General features: G+C 41.1%; 1 protein-coding gene across 5 annotated transcripts in view; it reads right to left on the bottom strand.

The window, feature by feature from the left end:
- The window catches only part of TNK2 (tyrosine kinase non receptor 2), a 305,681-nt gene that overhangs the window by 111,141 nt on the left and 173,653 nt on the right, over positions 1-20,887 (bottom strand). Inside the window, exon 1 of one of the 5 annotated variants that reach the window (XM_056565496.1) lies at positions 13,658-14,293. The exons of the other annotated variants lie outside the window; for them this stretch is intronic. Coding sequence (XP_056421471.1) covers positions 13,658-13,747 — 90 coding nt within the window. The 5' untranslated portion in view covers positions 13,748-14,293. Of the gene's footprint in view, positions 1-13,657; positions 14,294-20,887 lie in introns of those variants that run through there. 5 annotated transcript variants of the gene reach the window in all.

The following is a 20,887-nucleotide window of genomic DNA, read 5'->3' as shown; positions in this document are numbered from 1 at the left end:
GGGTGTCCAGACTCTTCCCCAATGGCGAAAGAAAAAAGAATCAGCATCTTGGATTTCAACATGCTCAATCCTTTGTACTCATTGGAGCTGTCTGGCAGAGGCTTATTCCCCTCTCTCCATTAAAGGGGTAACTTTTTTTTTTTTTTTAATCAACTGGTGCCATAAAGTTAAACAGAATTGTAAATTACTTCTATTAAAAAATGTTAATCCTTCCAGTACTTTTTAGGGGCTGTATACTTCAGAGGAAATGTTTATCTTTTTGGATGTCTCTTATGTCACGACCACAGTGCTCTCTGCTGACCTCTGCTGTTCATTTTAGGAACTGTCCAGAGCAGGAGAAAATCCCCATAGCAAACATATGCTGCTCTGGACAGTTCCTAAAATGGACAGCAGAGGTCAGTAGAGAGCACTGTGGTCATGACATAAGAGAAATCCAAAAAGATAAACATTTCCTCTGTAGTATACAGCTCCTAAAAAGTACTGGAAAGATAAGATTTTTTAATAGAAGTAATGCACAAAAAAAAAAAAAAAAAAATTCCACAGTAGTACCACTTTAGGGACACATAACCAGCCAAGTGTGTATGTACATTGGGGAAGTTGTGAGGAATAACTGTTGGATGAAGGAGCAGTTGGCCTGAAAACAACCTCATCTACATAATGACTAAAAAAGGTCTCCATGCACTCAGTGGCCAGGTAATTCCCCTCAAGGATATGTTCACACTACGTAATTCCTCAAACGGAATTCCTCAAACGGAATTACATGCTGTGAAAATAAACATCAGTGTGCATGGGTTTCCACGAGACCCATTCACACTGCGGAATTTCAGAGGCAGAAAATTCCGCCGCTGAAATTGTTCCGCGCAAAGAAAGAACATGTCCATATTTTGTGCGGAATTCCGCGAACACTGCATAGCCGTCAATGGTGACGGCGCAGTGCCGCGCGGTCCTACCGCTGAAGTATTGCGGTGGCTGCCAGAATGGAATCTCCGCTCGCGGAATTCTGCGAGCAGAGATTCCGTTCATAATCCTTAGTGTGAACATACCCTAACAAAGACTCAAGAAGCTGGATGCTGTCACTGACAAACTCCATCTCTTCTAACTGAAGCAGTAACAGAATGCTCATGTCAAGAAGAAAAAGCAAATTGTGCATTTTATAATAAGACTTTGGCCCAGATTTGTCAAAATTTGGGAGAGAAAAACTGGAGTGATTTTCCCACAACAACCAATCACAGCTTTCCTATCATAATGAGCTCTCTTGAGTCTTATACGTAGGAACACTTCTGGGGCTGCTGTGGCTACTGGGGCTGCTGTGACTACGAGCAAAGTAGGGAGGCTTCTGTAACTGCTTAGGAAATGTGGTGAGGGCTACTAACACCGCTAGGGAGCTGTTATGAATAATGGGGAAATGGGGGTTAGAGTGCTGTGTCTAAAGAGAAAGAGAGGGTTAAGTTGCTAACAAGGGAAGTGGAGAAGGGGGGGGGGGTCACTGTGACTACTGTTGGTATAAAGAAGAGCGCAGTAGTCCCTCAAGTTAGAATATTAAAGGACAGGGGATAAGTGTTTGATCACCGGTCTCCAACTCCTTGGAGCCCCCACGATTTCCTGCTCGGCGCCCCGGCCCCCTTATTGGAATGCGTGCCATCTATGGGAGCACCAGAGATGCCCACGTACAGCACTCGGGTCTCTTCGGCGCTCCCATAGAGAACCAATGGAGCCTGTGCCATCTGCAAAATGCGCTCCTCTCACAGAGCCAGACAACCGCAGGGGGGGGGTTCCCAGCAATCAGACCCCATGCGATCAGACACTTATTCTTGTAAATAAGCGATGAGTTGTTTTTCGTGGGGCTACCCCTTTAATTGGTTACAAGATCCCCACTGTATGTTGAAACAATTGTATGCTGAGACAATAACTCTATGGAAACCTGGTAATTGGTTCTGAAGCCCCAAAAATGTCATCCAAATATAGAAAAAAGTGAGGATTTAAGAAAAATAATTAGATAACTAATACAAATAAAGCAAATCCTTACATATAAAAGTAAGAAAGATCTGCTGGAAGCTGTAAATTACAGTTTATGTAGGGGGCAGGAGCTTCTTCAGGGTCCTGCACAGTACACACAGTGTGCCAAAAATGTACAATTAAGCTGCCTAAAACTTGTGTCCAAAGGAGCAGTTAAAGGGGTTCTCCATCATAAGGTGATTTTACTACGTACCTGGCAGACAGTAATGGACATGCTTAGGAAGGATCTGCACTTGTCTTGGGGCTACATGGCTATGTTGTGAGATTACCATAACACTGTGGCTAGCTGTTTGTGAACTAGTATTTCCTGTTTTACTTTTCTTTTTTTTTACCACAAATCCCATAATTCCATCTTCCTCCCTCCAACACATCAGCCACCTCACCCATTGAAACATAAATGAGCTGCATCCATTCAAATCAGTGTGGTTTTCAATCAGGGTGCCTACAGCTGTTGCATTAGTTGCAGATTGATCCCTAAACCTATTGAGGCAGACAGGCTCCCTGTCATCAGCTGACTAGTGAGTCAGGTCTCGGCTGCATTGCAAGCTGGGAAAAATCTGAGACAACAGTCATTTTGTATGCTGGTAGAAATAAATATTGGAGTGAAAATGACAGAAGAATTGTGAAAAAACTGTCACACACAGGTACAGACACTATATTATGAACTACACTAACTTTACAGCCACTGTAGCATAGTCAAATAAAAAAAAATCTGGGAATACTCCTTTGAACCTAGCATAGGTAAAAAGTAGTACAGAACATGTAGTACATCTCTGTACTGTAGGGGGCGCCACCAGACAGCCAGTCAATGCATGCACTTCAGTAATACAGGTGTTTTACCAGTGAATGCCCATTCCAAATGGTCAGTTCTTCCAGCTATTGACACTATTGACATTATTTGTTGAGTATAGTTTTAAGTTACAATGCTCCAGAAAATACCATTGTAAGTTGAGTAACCACTGTACTAATATCATTGTAGAAGTTGGGGGACATCTCTGGATGAATGACAGGAGAGACATTGCTTCGTCCAGCACTAGTTTCCAGATGTTTATCAATCATTTCTTAATCATGTTCTGAGAACAAGCTTCTCCAGCTTATAGCTGTTGGCTTCTTTCTAGACCTAGCTACAGTGATATTAACCCCTTAAGGACCGGAGGTTTTTCCGTTTTTGCATTTTCGTTTTTTGCTCCTTGCCTTTAAAAAATCATAACTCTTTCAAATTTACACCTAAAAATCCATATGATGGCTTATTTTTTGCGCCACCAATTCTACTTTGTAATGACGTTAGTCATTTTGCCCAAAAATCTATGGTGAAGCGGGAAAAAAAATCATTGTGCGACAAAATTGAAAAAAAAACGCTGTTTTGTAACTTTTGGGGGCTTCCGTTTCTACGTAGTACATTTTTCGGTAAAAATGACACCTGATATGTATTCTGTAGGTCCATACGATTAAAATGATACCCTACTTATATAGGTTTGATTTTGTCGGACTTCTGGAAAAAATCATAACTACATGCAGGAAAATTAATACGTTTAAAATTGTCATCTTCTGACCCCTATAACTTTTTTATTTTTCCGTGTATGGGGCGGTATGAGCGCTCATTTTTTGCGCCGTGATCTGAAGTTTTTAACGGTACCATTTTTGCATTGATAGGACTTATTGATCACTTTTTATTCATTTTTAAATGATATAAAAAGTGACCAAAAATGCACTATTTTGGACTTTGGAATTTTTTTGCGCGCACGCCATTGACCGAGCGGTTTAATTAATGATATATTTTTATAATTCGGACATTTCCGCACGCGGTGATACCACATATGTTTATTTTTATTTTTATTTACACTGTGTTTTTTTTTTTATTGGAAAAGGGGGGTGATTCAAACTTTTAATAGGGGAGGAGTTAAATGATGTTTATTCACTTTTTTTTTTCACTTTTTTTTTGCAGTGTTATAGGTCCCATAGGGACCTATAACACTGCACACACTGATCTTCTATGTTGATCACTGGTTTCTCATAAGAAACCAGTGATCAACGATTCTGCCGGATGACTGCTCAGGCCTGGATCTCAGGCACTGAGCAGTCATTCGGCGATCGGACAGCGAGGAGGCAGGTAGGGGCCCTCCCGCTGTCCTGTCAGCTGTTCGGGATGCCGCGATTAGCCGCGGCTATCCCGAACAGCCCGACTGAGCTAGCCGGGAACTTTCACTTTCACTTTTAGCCGCGCGGCTCAGCTTTGAGCGCGCGGCTAAAGGGTTAATAGCGCGCGGCGCCGCGATCGGCGCTGCGCGCTATTAGAGGCGGGTCCCGGCTTCACTATGACGCCGGGCCCGCCATGATATGACGCGGGGTTACTGTGTAACCCCGCGTTATATCAGAAGAGCAGGACCAAGGACGTACCGGTACGTCCTTGGTCCTTAAGGGGTTAAAGAACAATGATATTTCACTAAACTACTGGTTAATGACCCTCTGGCCATCTCTTTAAAGGGGTACTCCAGTGGAAAATGTTTTTTTTTTTTATCAACTGGTGCCAGAAAGTTTAACAGATTTGTAAATTACTTCTATCTAGTACTTATTAGCCGCTGAATACTAGAGAGGAAATTCTTTACTTTTTGGAACACAGAGCTCTCTGCTGACATCATGACCTCAATGCTCTCTGCTGACACTTCTATTCCTTTCAAGAACTGTCCAGAGTAGGAGAAAATCCCCATAGAAAACATATGCTGCTCTGATCAGTACCTAAAATGGACAGATATGTCAGCAGAGAGCACTGTGGTTGTGATGTCAGCAGAGAGCACTGTGTTCCAAAAAGAAAATAATTTCCTCTGTAGTATTCAGCCGCTAATTAGTACTAGAAGTAATTTACAAATCTGTTTAACTTTCTGGCCCCAGTTGATTAAAAAAAAAAAAGTTTTCCACCGGAGTACCCCTTTAACCCCTTGGGGACGGAGCCCATTATAACCCTAAGGACGGGAGCATTTTTTGCCATTCTGACCACTGTCACTTTAAGCATTAATAACTCTGGGATGCTCTTACTTTTCCTTCTGATTCCGAGATTGTTTTTTCATGACATATTCTACTTTATGTTAGTGGTAATTTTTTGTCGATACTTGCATAATTTCTTGGTGAAAAATTCCAAAATTTTATGAAAAAATAGAAAATGTTGCATTTTTCTAACTTTGAAGCTCTCTGCTTGTAAAGAAAATAGACATTCCAAATAAATGATATATTAATTCACATATACAATATATCTACTTTATATTTGCATCATAAAGTTGACATGTTTTTACTTTTGGAAAACATCAGAGGGCTTCAAAGTTCAGCAGCAATTTTCCAATTTTTCACAAAATTTTCAAAATCTGAATTTTTCAGGGACCAGTTCAGTTTTGAAGTGGATTTGAAGGGCCTTCATATTAGAAATACCCCATAAATGACCCCATTATAAAAACTGCACCCCTCAAAGTATTCAAAATGATATTCAGAAAATGTTGCATTTTTCTAACTTTGAAGCTCTCTGCTTGTAAGGAAAATAGACATTCCAAAAAAATTATATATTGATTCACATATACAATATATCTACTTTATATTTGCATCATAAAGTTGACATGTTTTTACTTTTGGAAAACATCAGAGGGCTTCAAAGTTCAGCAGCAATTTTCCAATTTTTCACAAAATTTTCAAAATCTGAATTTTTCAGGGACCAGTTCAGTTTTGAAGTGGATTTGAAGGGCCTTCATATTAGAAATACCCCATAAATGACCCCATTATAAAAACTGCACCCCTCAAAGTATTCAAAATGATATTCAGAAAGTTTGTTAAGCCTTCAGGTGTTTCACAGGAATAGCAGCAAAGTGAAGGAGAAAATTCAAAATATTCATTTGTTACACTCGCATGTTCATGTAGACCCAGTTTTTTTTATTTTTACAAGGGGTAATAGGAGAAAAAGCCCCCCAAAATTTGCAACCCAATTTCTTTCAAGTAAGGAAATACCTCATGTGTGTATGTGAAGTGTTCGGAGGGCGCAGTAGAGGGCTCAGAAGGGAAGGAGCGACAATGGGATTTTGGAGAGTGAGTGTTTTCTGAAATGGTTTTTGAGGGGCATGTCATATTTAGGAAGCCCCTATGGTGCCAGAACAGCAACCCACCCCCCCAAATGGCATACTATTTTGGAAACTACACCCCTCAAGGCACGTAACAAGGGGTCCAGTGAGCCTTAACACCCCACAGGTGTTTGACGACTTTTCATTAAAGTCGGATGTGTAAATGAAAAAAAAATTTTTCACTAAAGTTTAATTTTTTTCCCCAAATTTTACAAAGGGTAATGGAAGAAAATGCCCCCCAAAATTTGTAACCTCATCTCTTCTGAGTATGGAAATACCCTATGTTAGGACATAAAATGCTCTGAGGGCAAACTACAATGCTCAGAAGAGAAGGAGTCACATTTGGCTTTTGGAAAGCAAATTTTGCTGAAATGGTTTTTGGGGGGCATGTCGCATTTAGGAAGCCCCTATGGTGCCAGAACAGCAAAAAAAAAAAAAAAACACATGGCCTAATATTTTGAAAACTACACCCCACAAGGAACGTAACAAGTGGTACAGTGAGCCTTAACACCCCACAAGGTGTTTGACGACTTTTTGTTAAAGTCGGATGTGTAAATGAAAAAACTATTTTTTCACTAAAATGCAGTTTTTTTTTTTTTTTTTTACTAATTTTACATTTTTACAAGGGGTAATAGGAGAAAATTCCCACCAAAATTTGTAACCCCATTTCTTCTGAGTATGGAAATACCCCATGTGTGGGCGTCAAGTGCTCTGCTGGCGCACTACAATGCTCAGAAGAGGAGGACCACCATTGGGCTTTTGGAGACAGAATTTGTTTTGAATGGAAGTCAGGGGCCATGTACGTTTACAAAGCCCCCCATAGTGCCAGAACAGTGGACCCCCCCCCCCCAAAATGTGACCCCATTTTGGAAATTACACCCCTCGCAGAATTTAATAAGGGGTGCAGTGAGTATTTACACCCCACTGGCGTTTGACAGATCTTTGGAACAGTGGGCTGTGCAAATGAAAAATTACATTTTTCATTTTCATGGACCACTGTTCCAAACATCTGTCAGACACCAGTGGGGTGTAAATGCTCATTGTACCCCTTATGACATTCCGTGAGGGGTGTAGTTTCCAAAATGGGGTCACATGTGGGGGGATCCATTGTTCTGGCACTATGGGGGCTTTGTGAACACACGTGGCCTTCAAATCCAGACAAATTTCCTCTCCAAAAAGCCCAATGGCGCTTCTCTTCTGAGCATTGTAGTTTGCCCGCAGAGCACTTTCCATCCACATATGGGGTATGTTCTTACTCAGAAGAAATTGGGTTACAAATTTTGGGGGCTTTTTTCCTATTTTCCCTTGTGAAAATTAAAAATTTAGGGTAACACCAGCATTTTAGTGAAAAAAAAATTTTTTTTCTTCATTTTCCCGTCCAACTAACGGAAATTCGTCAAACACCTGTGGGATGTTAAGGCTCACTATATCCCTTGTTACGTTCCGTGAGGGGTGTAGTTTCCAAAATGGGGTCACGTGTGTATTTATTTTTTTGCTTTTATGTCAGAACCGCTGTAAAATCAGCCACCCCTGTGCAAATCACCAATTTAGGCCTCAACTGTACATAGTGCGCTCTCACTCCTGAGCCCTGTTGTGCACCCGCAGAGCATTTTACACCCACATATGGGGCATTTCCGGTCTCAGGAGAAATTGTCTTACACATTTTGGGGGTCTTTTTTTCATTTTACCTCTTGTGAAAATAAAAAGCATGTTAATGTAACATTTTTTATTTTTTTACACTAACAGGCTGGTGTAGACCCCAACTTTTCCTTTTCATAAGGGGTAAAAGGAGAAAAAGCCCCCCAAAATTTGTGGTGCAATTTCTCCCGAGTACGGAAATACCCCATATGTGGCCCTAAACTGTTTCCTTGAAATACGACAGGGTTCTGAGGTGAGAGAGCGCAATGCGTATTTGAGGACTAAATTAAGGATTGCATAGGGGTGGACATTGGGGTATTCTACGCCAGTGATTCCCAAACAGGGTGCCTCCAGCTGTTGCTAAACTCCCAGCATGCCTGGACAGTCAGTGGCTGTCCGGAAATGCTGGGAGTTGTTGTTTTGCACCAGCTAGAGGCTCCATTTTGGAAACACTGCCGTACGATACGCTTTCATTTTTTTGGGGGGGGCAGTGTAAGGGGGTGTATATGTAGCGTTTTACCCTTTATTATGTGTTAGTGTAGTGTAGTGTTTTTAGGGTAAATTCGCACTGGCAGCGGTTTACGGTGAGTTTCCCGCTAGGAGTTTGCGCTGTGGTGGAAAATTTGTCGCAGCTCAAACTTGAAGCAGGAAACCCTCTGTAAACCCGCCCGTGTGAATGTACCCTGTACATTCACATGGGGAACAAACCTCCAGCTGTTTCAAAACTACAACTCCCAGCATGCACTGACAGACCGTGCTTGCTGGGAGTTGTACTTTTGCAGCAGCTGGAGGCACACTGGTTGGAAAACCTTCAGTTAGGTTCTGTTACCTAACTCAGTATTTTCCGGCCAGTGTGCCTCCAGCTGTTGAAAAACTACAACTCCCAGCATGTACTAATCGCCGAAGGGCATGCTGGGAGATGTAGTTATGCAACAGCTGGAGGTACGCAACTACAACTCCCAGCATGCCGAAACAGCTGTTTGCTGTTTGGGCATGCTAGGATTTGCACTTTTGCAACATCTGGAGGGCTACAGTTTAGAGACCACTGCACAGTGATCTCTAAACTGTGGCCCTCCAGATGTTGCAAAACTACAAATCCCAGCATGCCCAGACAGTAAACTGCTGTGTGGGCATGCTGGAAGTTGTAGTTTTGCAAGATCTAGAGGGCCACAGTTTAGAAACCACTGCACAATGATCTCCAAACTGTAGCCCTCCAGCTGTTGCAAAACTACAAATCCTAGCATGCCCACACAGCAAACAGCTGTCTGGGCATGCTGGGAGTTGTAATTTTGCAACATCTGGAGGGCTACAGTTTAGAGACCACTATATAGTGGTCGCAAACTGTAGCCATCCAGATGTTGCTAGGCAACTCACCGACTTCCGTAGGATGCAGGGAGCCGCATCGCCGTCCTCTTCTGCCACGATCCCCGCAGCTTATCGTCACCTTCGCCGATGGGTAAGAGGACCTTTGGCACCGGTCCCCTTCGGTTTCCCCGTTCTGCCCCGCCTATTGTGGGTGGGCAGAACGGGGAAACCGAAAGTTAATCCCCCCTCCCAATCTGTTATTGGTGTTCGCTTCTAGACGACCAATAGCAGGGATAGGAGAAGTGGTACCCCTGCCACCTCCCTCCTATCGCTTCAGGGGGATCATGGGTGTCTTGAACAACCCCGATCCCCCTTATTTTCCGGGTCACCGTGGACCGTATGACCCGAAATAGCCGCAAATCGCCGGTGTGAATTCACCGGTGCTTGGCCGCGATTGCCAACGTGGGGGGGGGGGGTCTCAGGACCCCCCTGGCCATTGGCACTAGATGCCTGCTGAATGATTTCAGAAGTCCTCCTGGTCCGATTACCACCCGGCGAGCGGAAGATCGGAAATGCAGAGGGCGTACAGGTACGCCCTCCGTCCTTAAGTACAGGGACGCAAGGTCGTATCCATACGCCCTCTGTCCCCAACAGGTTAAGGAAAGGTTTTTTCACCAATGCATTACAAAGCACTAGATACTCAATCAGACAGGTGTCTTGCTAGATAGAGCAAAAATAAGGAAAATGCTCTGTAAGCTTGATAATATTTTACTATACTAGAATAAGTATAAAAACGTGATTACAGTCCCTTGAAATATACCATTTCATTTTTACAAGACTGCTGCAATGCTCCATGCAAACAGTGGCTAAAGTGTGCTTAGCTAATCATATAGGGGGAGATTTATCAAAACCTGTGCAGAGGAAAACTTGCTCAGTTGCCCATAGCAACCAATCAGATCGCGTCTTTCATTTTTAGGAAGGCCTGTGAAAAATGATAGAAGCAATCTTATTGGTTGCTATGGGCAACTGGGCAAGTTTTCCTCTGCACAGGTTTTGATAAATCTCCTACATAATGAATACAATTTCAGCTTTCAGTCTCTATATCATGTGATGGATTTCAGACATAGATGTGTCTTGAAGACAAAAGGCTAAGTAGCGTATGACTACTCACCGCTATAAACAGCTAGTCATGGAAAACAATAAATTAGTGTGTGCACAGCCTATAAGCCTATATCTCAGTGTTTAATGTTGCTGTTGCCTCAAAATATCTCCACACACAACCATTAACGTCTACAACTTGACAACAAAAGTGAGTACACCCCCAAGTGGAAAAGGCCAAACTGGTCCCAAAGTGTCAATATTTTGTGTGGCCACCATTATTTTCCAGCACTGCCTTAAAGGGTTACTCCGGTGGAAAACTTTTTTTTTTTTTTTAAATCATCTGGTGCCAGAAAGTTAAACAGATTTGTAAATTATTTTCTATTAAAAAAAAAATCTTAATCCTTCAAGTACTTATTAGCTGCTGAATACTACAGCGGAAATTATTTTCTTTTTGAAACACAGAGCTGTCTGCTGACATCATGAGCACAGTGCTCTCTGCTGACATCTCTGTCCATTTTAGCAACTGTCCAGAACAGCAAATGTTTGCTATGGGGATTTCCTTTTACTCTGGACAGTTCCCAAACGGAAAACAATTTCCTCTGTAGTATTCAGCAGCTAATAAGTACAGGAAGGATTAAGATTTTTTTTTTAATAGAAGTAATTTACAAATCTGTTTAACTTTCTGGCACCAGTTAATTTAAAAAAAAAAAAAAAAGTTTTTCACCGGAGTACCCCTTTAAGACAGTTTTAGTAAATCTGGGTCAATGTGTACTACACAATGGTTATTTTGTTACAACAGATACTACTCTGAACATTGCTGGATGCCATAAGAGCAGTCATAGAAAAATATAAAGTCCATATACACCTGTCCTTAGCACATATGACAAGTACACATAAACCATCATTTTATAGAACATAAATGAAGAGGAAGATGAATAAACTCACTGCACAACTGGCTTAGTCAAAATCAGTTTCAATAAAACTTCTAGCGAACGCTGCCTGTTTTTTTTAATTTATGGCCAGATGTTACATGGTAGCATGTAAGACTTGAACAAATCTCCTCCATATTTGCCATATATATATATATATATATATATATATATATATATATATATTTTATTTTTTATTTTTTTTAATTATTATTATTATTATTTATTTTTTATTTTATTTTATTTTTAGTTTTTTTTTGGGGGGGGGGGTCCTATACACCAGTTTAACTGATTTAACAAGGCAGCATAACGTAAAATAAATGTTTCCATTGAGCTCTTAAGATAGAATAGAAATAAAGAGCCACATAGAAGATGCTGCAGTGATCGTCTTGCTGTGATGTCATGGATTGCTGTAATGTAATGATACATAGCAGCTGCCTGCATTATACTAAAGCAGTGGTCTTCAACCTGCGGACCTCCAGATGTTGCAAAACTACAACTCCCAGCGTGCCCGGACAGCCAACGGCTGTCCGGGCACGCTGGGAGTTGTAGTTTTGCAACATCTGGAGGTCCGCAGGTTGGAGACCATTGTATTAACCCCTTAAGGACACATGACGTACTGGAACGTCATGTGTCCACTCCCGATCTATAACGCGGGGCCACGGCGTGGCCCCGCGTCATAGCGGTTCGGGCCCGGCCTCTAACAACGGCCGGGACCCGTGGCTAATAGAGCGCGGCATTGATCGCTGTGCCGCGCGCTATTAACCCTTTAGACGCGGCGTTCAAAGTTGAACGCCGCGTCTAAAGTGAAACCGAAACCATGCCGGCTAGCTCAGTGGGCTGTTCGGGATAGCCGCGGTGAAATCGCGGCATCCCGAACAGCTGACAGGACAGCGGGAGGGCCCCTACCTGCCTCCTCATGTCCGATCGCCGAATGACTGCTCAGTGCCTGAGATCCAGGCATGAGCAGTCATGCGGCAGAATCATCGATCACTGGTTTCTTATGAGAAACCAGTGATCAATGATGAAGATCAGTGTGTGCAGTGTTATAGGTCCCTATGGGACCTATAACACTGCAAAAAAAAAGTGCAAAAAAAAGTGAATAAACATCATTTAACCCCTTCCCTATTAAAAGTTTGAATCACCCCCCTTTTCCCATAAAAGAAAAAACACAGTGTAAATAAAAATAAAAATAAACATAAATGGTATCGCCGCGTGTGGAAATGTCCGAATTATAAAAATATATCGTTAATTAAACCGCACGGTCAATGGCGTGCGCGCAAAAAAATTCCAAAGTCCAAAATAGTGCATTTTTGGTCACTTTCTATATCATGAAAAAATGAATAAAAAGCGATCAATAAGTCCTATCAATGCAAAAATGATACCGTTAAAAACTTCAGATCACGGCGCAAAAAATGAGCCCTCATACCGCCCCATACACGGAAAAATAAAAAAGTTATAGGGGTCAGAAGATGACAATTTTAAACGTATAAATTTTTCTGCATGAAGTTATGATTTTTTCCAGAAGTGCGACAAATTCAAACCTGTATAAGTAGGGTATCATTTTAATCATATGGACCTACAGAATAAAGGTAAGGTGTCATTTTTACCGAAAAATGTACTACGTAGAAACGGAAGCCCCCAAAAGTTACAAAATGGCGTTTTTTTTTTCAATTTTGTCTCACAATGATTTTTTTTCCCGTTTCACCGTAGATTTTTGGGCACAATGACTGACGTCATTACAAAGTAGAATTGGTGGTGCAAAAAATAAGCCATCATATGGATTTTTAGGTGCAAAATTGAAAGAGTTATGATTTTTTAAAGGCAAGGAGCAAAAAACGAAAATGCAAAAACGGAAAAACCCCCGGTCCTTAAGGGGTTAAAGTAATGTACTAGGACTTCAGTAAGACATGAATGGGGATGTTTGCCATGTTAAAATGTATTCAGACTACTCTACAAAGATATTCCAGTTTTAAATGCATTATTGTATTAACTTTCATATGTAGCCTGCCTGGAGTCATTCGAGATCACGACTTTAAATACAAGAAGGAAAGGCTGTATTGAAAGTATGCACTATGACTGCAAAACAAGACATGAATCAGACTTTAGCACTAACAAAGAGTTAAATGCATTCACACCATGCGGCCACGATTTATACTGATCTCCAGTTGGCTGTCACTGCAAAAAAACATCAACCAACCAACAAATAGCGATTGAAGAGTTGCTATAGCAACCACAGGGCAACTGGGGAGAAATTCTGAAGTCAGCGTTCCAAGCATGATGGGAGAGCATATTAAAGCTGAGGAGTATTCTCCCCTTAAAATGCTATTACTAGGAATTATACGTAGAATAGGTGCATGGCAGGAAAAGACCTATATGTTATACACTCCACTAAACACGTACCGCCATCAAATAATGCACAATGTGCACTGCGCTCAAATCTTCAACAAAGTGTTATTTGCAATGCTTAGAGTTATATAACCTGCTGAATGTGAGATAAAGCACACATAATGACCTCATGAATGAACCTTTCACACCCATTATTTCCGAGTACACTGAGAGCAGTGTTACCTCATTCTCCTCTTTGATCTCCTTGGTAGGAAGTCTCTGATAGGACTTCTCCCCCATATTCTTCTGGTATGCCAATGACAGGGCAGTCATGGAGAGAGAAAGCACTTGGAAGCCATAGTGACCATGTTCATGTAAGCAGTCAAACAGTGAGAGACAAATCACATGTCGGGAAACACTTTGGAATAATTTGTGCCATGAAGAATCATCAGGGAGACATTGGGCTGACCCCAGCACTGGCTTTACATGGTGTCAGGAGATTAAGCAGTGCTGGACTGACAGCAGAGAGCATACAGCGTATAGGGATTGTCCGCAGCAGAGAGCACAGGATGGCAGCTACAGATGCACACAGGCTGCATGTTTACACATCAAGCAGATGCTAGAAGCTCTATGCTGGCCATTGCATCAATGTTTCTTCTGTCAAGGACACGGTACCCAGTGTAACAAGAAGAGAAGCAGGGATACTGTGAGCAGCATTCTATCTCTGTCCACACTGTGCCATTGCAGATATCCTATTTGACCCTGGAAAAACACTGAAAGAAAAGTATTGTCCTAGCAGGATTGAAGCAACGCACAATGCTGAGATGTATCCTTCAATGCTGCCTGAAAACAACAGGGTGCAAGTGCAGCAGGGATGATGGCATGCTAGTCCAACCTGTAAAGAGCTTCTATATGGACAGTTCTGCACTGCAGCGTCAAGCCCCCCACTGCCGGGTACAACAATCACCCTCCCTCTCTGTGTCAGTGCCAGCAACTCCTTTCTGTCTCCACCTCTCACTGCAGATTAGTGAAGGTTGAGCAGAGCCTCCCAACCCAGAGGCAACCACCCAGAGCACATCTGCTGGGCAGCACCACCCCCACATCCATGCATCTTCATGATAATAAAAAGGAAGGGGGGGTGAGCTTGGGGATGCTGAGCAAAGTGAGCTCCAGTGTCTCCTGCCGGACAGAGATACATAGGAGCTCCATACTGGAAAAAGGGAAAACAACACTGAATCCCAAAACAGAGGGAAGAATCATGGAGCAGCTTTACAATCACTAATACAATCTATGGCAATAGGTATTTAATATGCAGCATGTGACATTGGATTATACCATCATTTAGGAGGATATGAAATCATCATTTATCATCGTATAATGCAAAGCTCTACAACTTTCTGAGGGCCTCTGGGGGACATGTATCAATAATGGTGTAGCAATGTGGGATTTTATGTATGTTTTTTTTTTTGCGACAAATGGAGCATATTTGCGCCAAAATGATCAATTGTCGTACGCAAGTTTGTAATTTTGGCACAAATGTAGCCCTACAAAAGGCGCAGACCCCAGAATTCCAGGCAGTAAATCTGACTTTGGGACATTCTATTGTTGTAGCTATTTTCTCTGTCACTTTATTCATGGTGTAGATTTGCGCCTAAATGAAGGTATTTGCGCCTAAACTTGCGCCAAATGGAAAAGTCGCAATTCATGAATTCCAGACCAAAGAATGATTGTAACTGAAATCACGACTAACAAAGTGAAATCAGTGGTTTTGTTCTAAACCATTTGGCGCAATTGTTTGTCGCAAAAAGTGACATAAAAGGAAATTTGAGACAAATCACAGTAAAAAAAAAAAAAAAAACAGGGTAAAATCCTTCATACATACCCCCCTTTGTGGGTCATCTTTTTCCTAACAGTTTACTATAATCATCAGTATAGAACAGTGGTCTTCAACCTGCGGACCTCCAGATGTTGCAAAACTACAACTCCCAGCATGCCCGGACAGCCGTTGGCTGTCCGGGCATGCTGGGAGTTGTAGTTTTGCAACATCTGGAGGTCCGCAGGTTGAAGACCACTGGTATAGAAGTTGTATCAGATAAATGATGTCAGGGGATCTGTCTCCATGTAAGTATAACAATATTCCAGCATGAGAAGAGAAACCAAAACCAAAAGAAAACAGCATATGGCAAGAAAAGTGATAAGAAAAGCTGTAAAGTTATAATAAAGGAGCATAAAAAATGAAGCAAATATACAGGTACCTTAATCATAAAGCACTCTGACATCTACATTATGATTCCAGGAAACATGAAGTTTTAGAAAAACAAAATAGTTACAAAATTCTCTTTGTGTATAGCAGTGAAATTATCTTTAACCCCTTAAGGACACCTTAAGGTGTTTATCAGTTTTTGCATTTTCGTTTTTTCCCCCTTACTCTTTAAAAATCATAACCCTTTCAATTTTCGACCTAAAAATCCATATGATGGCTTACTTTTTGCGCCACCAATTCTACTTTGACATCATTTTATCCAAATATCTACAGCGAAACAAAAAAAAAAATCATTGTGTGACAAAATTGTAGAAAAAAAACGCCATTTTGTAACTTTTGGGGTCTCCCGTTTCTACACAGTGAATTTTTCTGTAAAAATGACATCTTCTTTATTCTGTAGGTCCATACAATTAAAATGATACCCTACTTATATAGGTTTGATTTTGTCGTACTTCTGGAAAAAATCATAACTACATGCACGAAAATATATACGTTTAAAAATGTCATCTTCTGACCCCTATAACTTTTTTATTTTTCTGCATACGAGGATATATGGCTCATTTTCTGCGTCGTGATCTGAAGTTTTTATCGGTACCATTTTTGTTGTGATCAGACTTTTGATTGCTTTTTATTCGATTTTTTTATGGTATATAATTGACTAAAAATACGCTATTTTGGACTTTGGATTTTTTTTTTAACGTGTACGCCATTGACCGTGCGGTTTAATTGATATATTTTTATAGTACAGACATTTACACATGCGGCGATACCACATATGTTTATATTTATTTCTGTGTTTTTGTTTATATGTTTTTTTTTTATGGGAAAAGCGGGATGATTCAAACTTTTATTAGGGAAGGGGTTAAATCACATTTATAAATTTTTTTTTTGCAATGTTATAGCCAACATAGGGGGCTATAACATGCAGTACATTGATTGCTGGAACTGATCAATGCTATGCCATATCATTGCATTGATCAGTGTTATCGGCGCTCCATTGCTTCTACCTGGATCTCAGGCTTGGAGCAATCAATCGCCGATCGGACACGCAGGAGGCAGGTAAGGGACCCTCATCATGCGTCCTAGCTAATCGGGATACCGCGGTTTCACCGCGGTGGTCCCGATCAGTCCGACTGAGGGGCCGGGAGTGCTTTTTTTTTTTTACTTTAGACGCGGGGTCACGCAGGAGTGAGGGCGCAGGACGTACAGGTACGCCCTGTGTCCTTAAGTATATGGGGATTCTGCTGCATTGTGCACAATGCAGAATTTCCACCACAGAAATTCAAATTCTAGACTACACAAAAAGAATGAACATATTCATTCTTTCCGAAGACATCTGCGCAGACTGCACTGCTGTCAATGGTGATGGCGCATGTCCACGCAGGTCTAGTGTCGAAATATTTCAGCAGCGCCTGTAGCTGACGAGAAGAAATTCCATCAGCTTCTGTTGCCACTAAATTTGTGTAGTTTAAATATAAGCCTAAATCTTCCTTCTAAGTGACTCACAGACTATTTTAAGCAATGTTTGACCAATTCACCAAGGTGTCAAAATTGTTGCACAGGCAGCAGTACGTGAACACACTGTGCCCTACATTTCCAGCATGGTGCTAGCACATTCAGCAAGATGTGGTTTGGTCTGGAATATCCATCTGACATCCCACTGTAAGGGTGGTATACCACGGTTTTAGGTCTGGTCACAAAACAGGATACGGGGCAAAAATGTCACAATCTGACTACGGTCGGTGAAAACCGGGCACTCTCGAACCCCAGCTGGACCGGTTCCCAATTTCATTCATTTGAATGAGCCAACTGGAGTCAGATATCCGGTCCCCATATTCACAAAACAGAAAAATCCATAGCCATTCACTCTCTTTCCAACCACTGTGTAGAAAAGTCACCTTTGGTAGTAATGACAGCTTTGACACTGGCTAGATAGGTTTGTAAGGGTTTACTTATATGGTCACTGCAATTATGCCCCATTCATCAAAGACCATGTTGACATGGTGGAATTTCCGGGTGAAATTCCTTGAGAATATTCCGCTTAGAAATTCTGCTGCCGCAGATTTCAATGGGATTCTGCTACACTGTGCACACGGCGGTATGTCTGTGGCAGAGGTTTGTGTTTGGAAATCCCAATTCCAGCATCCACAGACAGAATAGACTTGTCTATTCTTTCTGAAGATTCTGCTCGGAAATGCATTGCCGTCCATGCTTTTCCAAGAGGTTCTTAATTACAAATAATTCATTTACAAATAAATTACAGAGCTAAGAGCCTAATATTTACTTCAATACCTTGTATATCAGTTAATATATATTTAAGAGCCACAGCAATAAAACTGGTCCATAAGTGTGTGTGTCCACTTAATGAACAATAAATGCAAGTATAACTATTGGGAGAGATTTATCAAAACCAGTCTAGAGGAAAAGTTGCTGAGTTGCCCATTGCAACCAATCAGATCGCTTCTTTAATTTCTGAAAAGGTATCTGAAAATGAAAGAAGCGATCTGATTGGTTGCTATGGGTAACTCAACAACTTTTCCACTGGGCAGATTTTGATAAATCTCCCCTATTGAGTTCTTTAAGCATTAAAAGCCTTTTGTGGGCTGCTACTTCTTATGGTAGAAATGGTTGTATTTGTGATAGAAAAAAGCTCTAAAAAATCTCTCCACTTGATTTCAATCTCTCCCCTTGATTTCATTGTCTGACAAATGATTTATAAGACTAGAGGATTTTTTCTTTCATCAATCATGCTTATGAAAGCCTCTAAGTGCCTCAAAGCAGACCAGTCAGCAGGTAAACAAATTAAACCCATGGTTAGATGGAACTTCTCATCAGAATTTCAAGCAAGCCTTTTTATTACATCCAAAGTGCTTTCCAGTAATGAAAAACAAACCCTTTTTTATGTGCCCAGCGAGCATTACCCAAGATAGTAAGAGCCCAGGTTTCACCAGCCCATCCTGTCTTATTCATTGCCCAAGTTGTGAATAAGCCTAATAGCTGTCAATCAACAGGAGGATACGCGTAAACAAGTGGGCACAGAGGTAACGAATGAATAAAGATGGACTGATGAGCTATTCACTAAGGCTAGGTTCAGACTACGGAATCTCTGGGCAGAAAATTTCCGCCCAGAGATTCCGAGTGCGGCCAGCGCCGGCTGAATCAGTCTTCGCTAGGACCGCGCGGACACTACAGTCTCCAATTTCCAAGCGGATTGTCCGTTCACAAATTCCGCTTCACAAATTCCGCAGTGTGAATTTGTGAACGGAAAACCATGCACTACACTATACATTTTAGCAAGCGGAATTTCCGTAGTCTGAACCTAGCCTTACAGGTTCCTTAGCAGCCTTTCTCTCATCTCCTGAAGGATCTTCTAAACCGATTAATAATCACATCATTTGTGACTTCATCTGTCCATAAATCAGCTTAGAGGCTGGCTCAAGATAGGCGAGTCATAACATAATAACTACAAAATATAATAAAAAGGGCTCATTCCTTGTCCTGTTATCTGAGGAAGGAGGACAAATCCTCCAAAAAAGTGTTCATAATGGACTTAATAAACTTTTTTGCCTTTTTTTCTGGATTAATACTGATTCTACTTTGTGCTCCTTGAGAGACAATTCCATTTTTAGTTTATTTGCCTTTGGTATATAATAAAAAGCATTCAGTGTCTATAACCTTGCTTCTGGAATTTTTGCACTGATCATGTTTTCCCCCAGCAACTCTAAAAAGAAAATGCACACAAAATAGTGTGAATTAAACACACATTTATGTAACCAACCTTTATGATGCTTAGAGTCTGTTCACTTACGGACTGGGGGTTAACATGCTTCCCACTTTACGACCCTAATGGCTCAGTCAACCATGTGTGCTATTTCAAGAGGAAAGAGGGTGACAACGTGCATAGTCCACATGTTGCAAATCTGTATGTATGAAGTTTTACAGGTATAAGGTAAAAAAAAGAAAGGTAAGAGGTATAAAGAAATAACGGCACTCACCATAGATGCTATAAACCAGAGCACATCTTTTATATGGGATTGATGGCAGAGCAGTATAACAGCTCAGTAGGGGCAGCTGATGTGATGGGGCTTTTCAAACTACATAGAGTACTTTGTCCAGACTACCAATTATATCTGCACTGTACTAAAACAAATCATTAGCACCACCAGAAAAGGTTGGTAAAGTAGAAGGTTCTGTTGATTTACCCATGGTGTATCACAGCCACTCAGAAAGTTCACAGGTGCAGTTATTAGCATAGGAGAAATGGCAAGAAATCCAGCACTCTGGAGATTCCATGAAAATAGAATAATGCTTTATTAAAGGGGTACTCCCACAGTGCTCTCTGCTGACATCTCTGCCCATTTTAAGAACTGTCCAGAGTAGAAGAAAATCCCAATAGAAAACATATGCTGCTCTGGACAGTTCCTAAAATGGACAGAGATTTCAGCAGAGAGCACTGTGGTCATGATGTCAGCAGAGAGCACTGTGTTCCAAAAAGAAAATAATTTCCTCTGTAGTATTCAGCAGCTAATACATACTGGAAGGATTTAGATTTTTTAATAGAAGTCATTTACAAATCTGTTTAACTTTCTGGCACCAGTTGATTTAAAAAAAAAGTTTTCTACCAGAGTACCCCTTCAAATATAAATCTGTACATAATTTTTGCATAAGAGGTAAAAGCTTAACGCGTTTCAGGGGAATCTCTGAAGCACTGGATTTCTTGCCGTTTCTCCACAAGAAAGGGTTATGTTATATGGTCTTTTTTGTTTTACTTACTTCTTCTGTATATATCTGGTCCTCTCCCATTGTTTCCTTTGGAGCAGTAAAAAAATAGAAGATGTGTCCCTGGGCTATTCAGAAAAACTTTGTATAACTCTTGACATGGCGGCCCGACTGAACTTTGCCATGATATGTGTCAGGCATATAACAATTGGCCAAATACAATTAATATATGTGAACCCAACCATTCACGAACAGTATTACTCCCTCAAATATCTGCCCAACAATTAGGATCGTATGATGCTGTTAGTCTGGTTGATCAGACCCACAGTCTGGCCAGGTTTTGCGGTAAAAATATGAGAGAAGGAATTAAAAATTCAGGTATAGCACCCTAACCATTTTCACAACAGGATAAGATATGCTCATAATGTGTTTTTGTTTCTGTTTAACGTACTTGTTTTTGTTATGTAAAATGTATACCATATCGGATGCTC

The sequence above is a fragment of the Hyla sarda genome, chromosome 3, assembly GCF_029499605.1.
Source record: "Hyla sarda isolate aHylSar1 chromosome 3, aHylSar1.hap1, whole genome shotgun sequence".
Taxonomy (NCBI): Eukaryota; Metazoa; Chordata; class Amphibia; order Anura; family Hylidae; genus Hyla; species Hyla sarda.
Note: the sequence above shows the minus strand (reverse complement) of the source record. Positions and strands in the feature narration are given on the sequence as shown.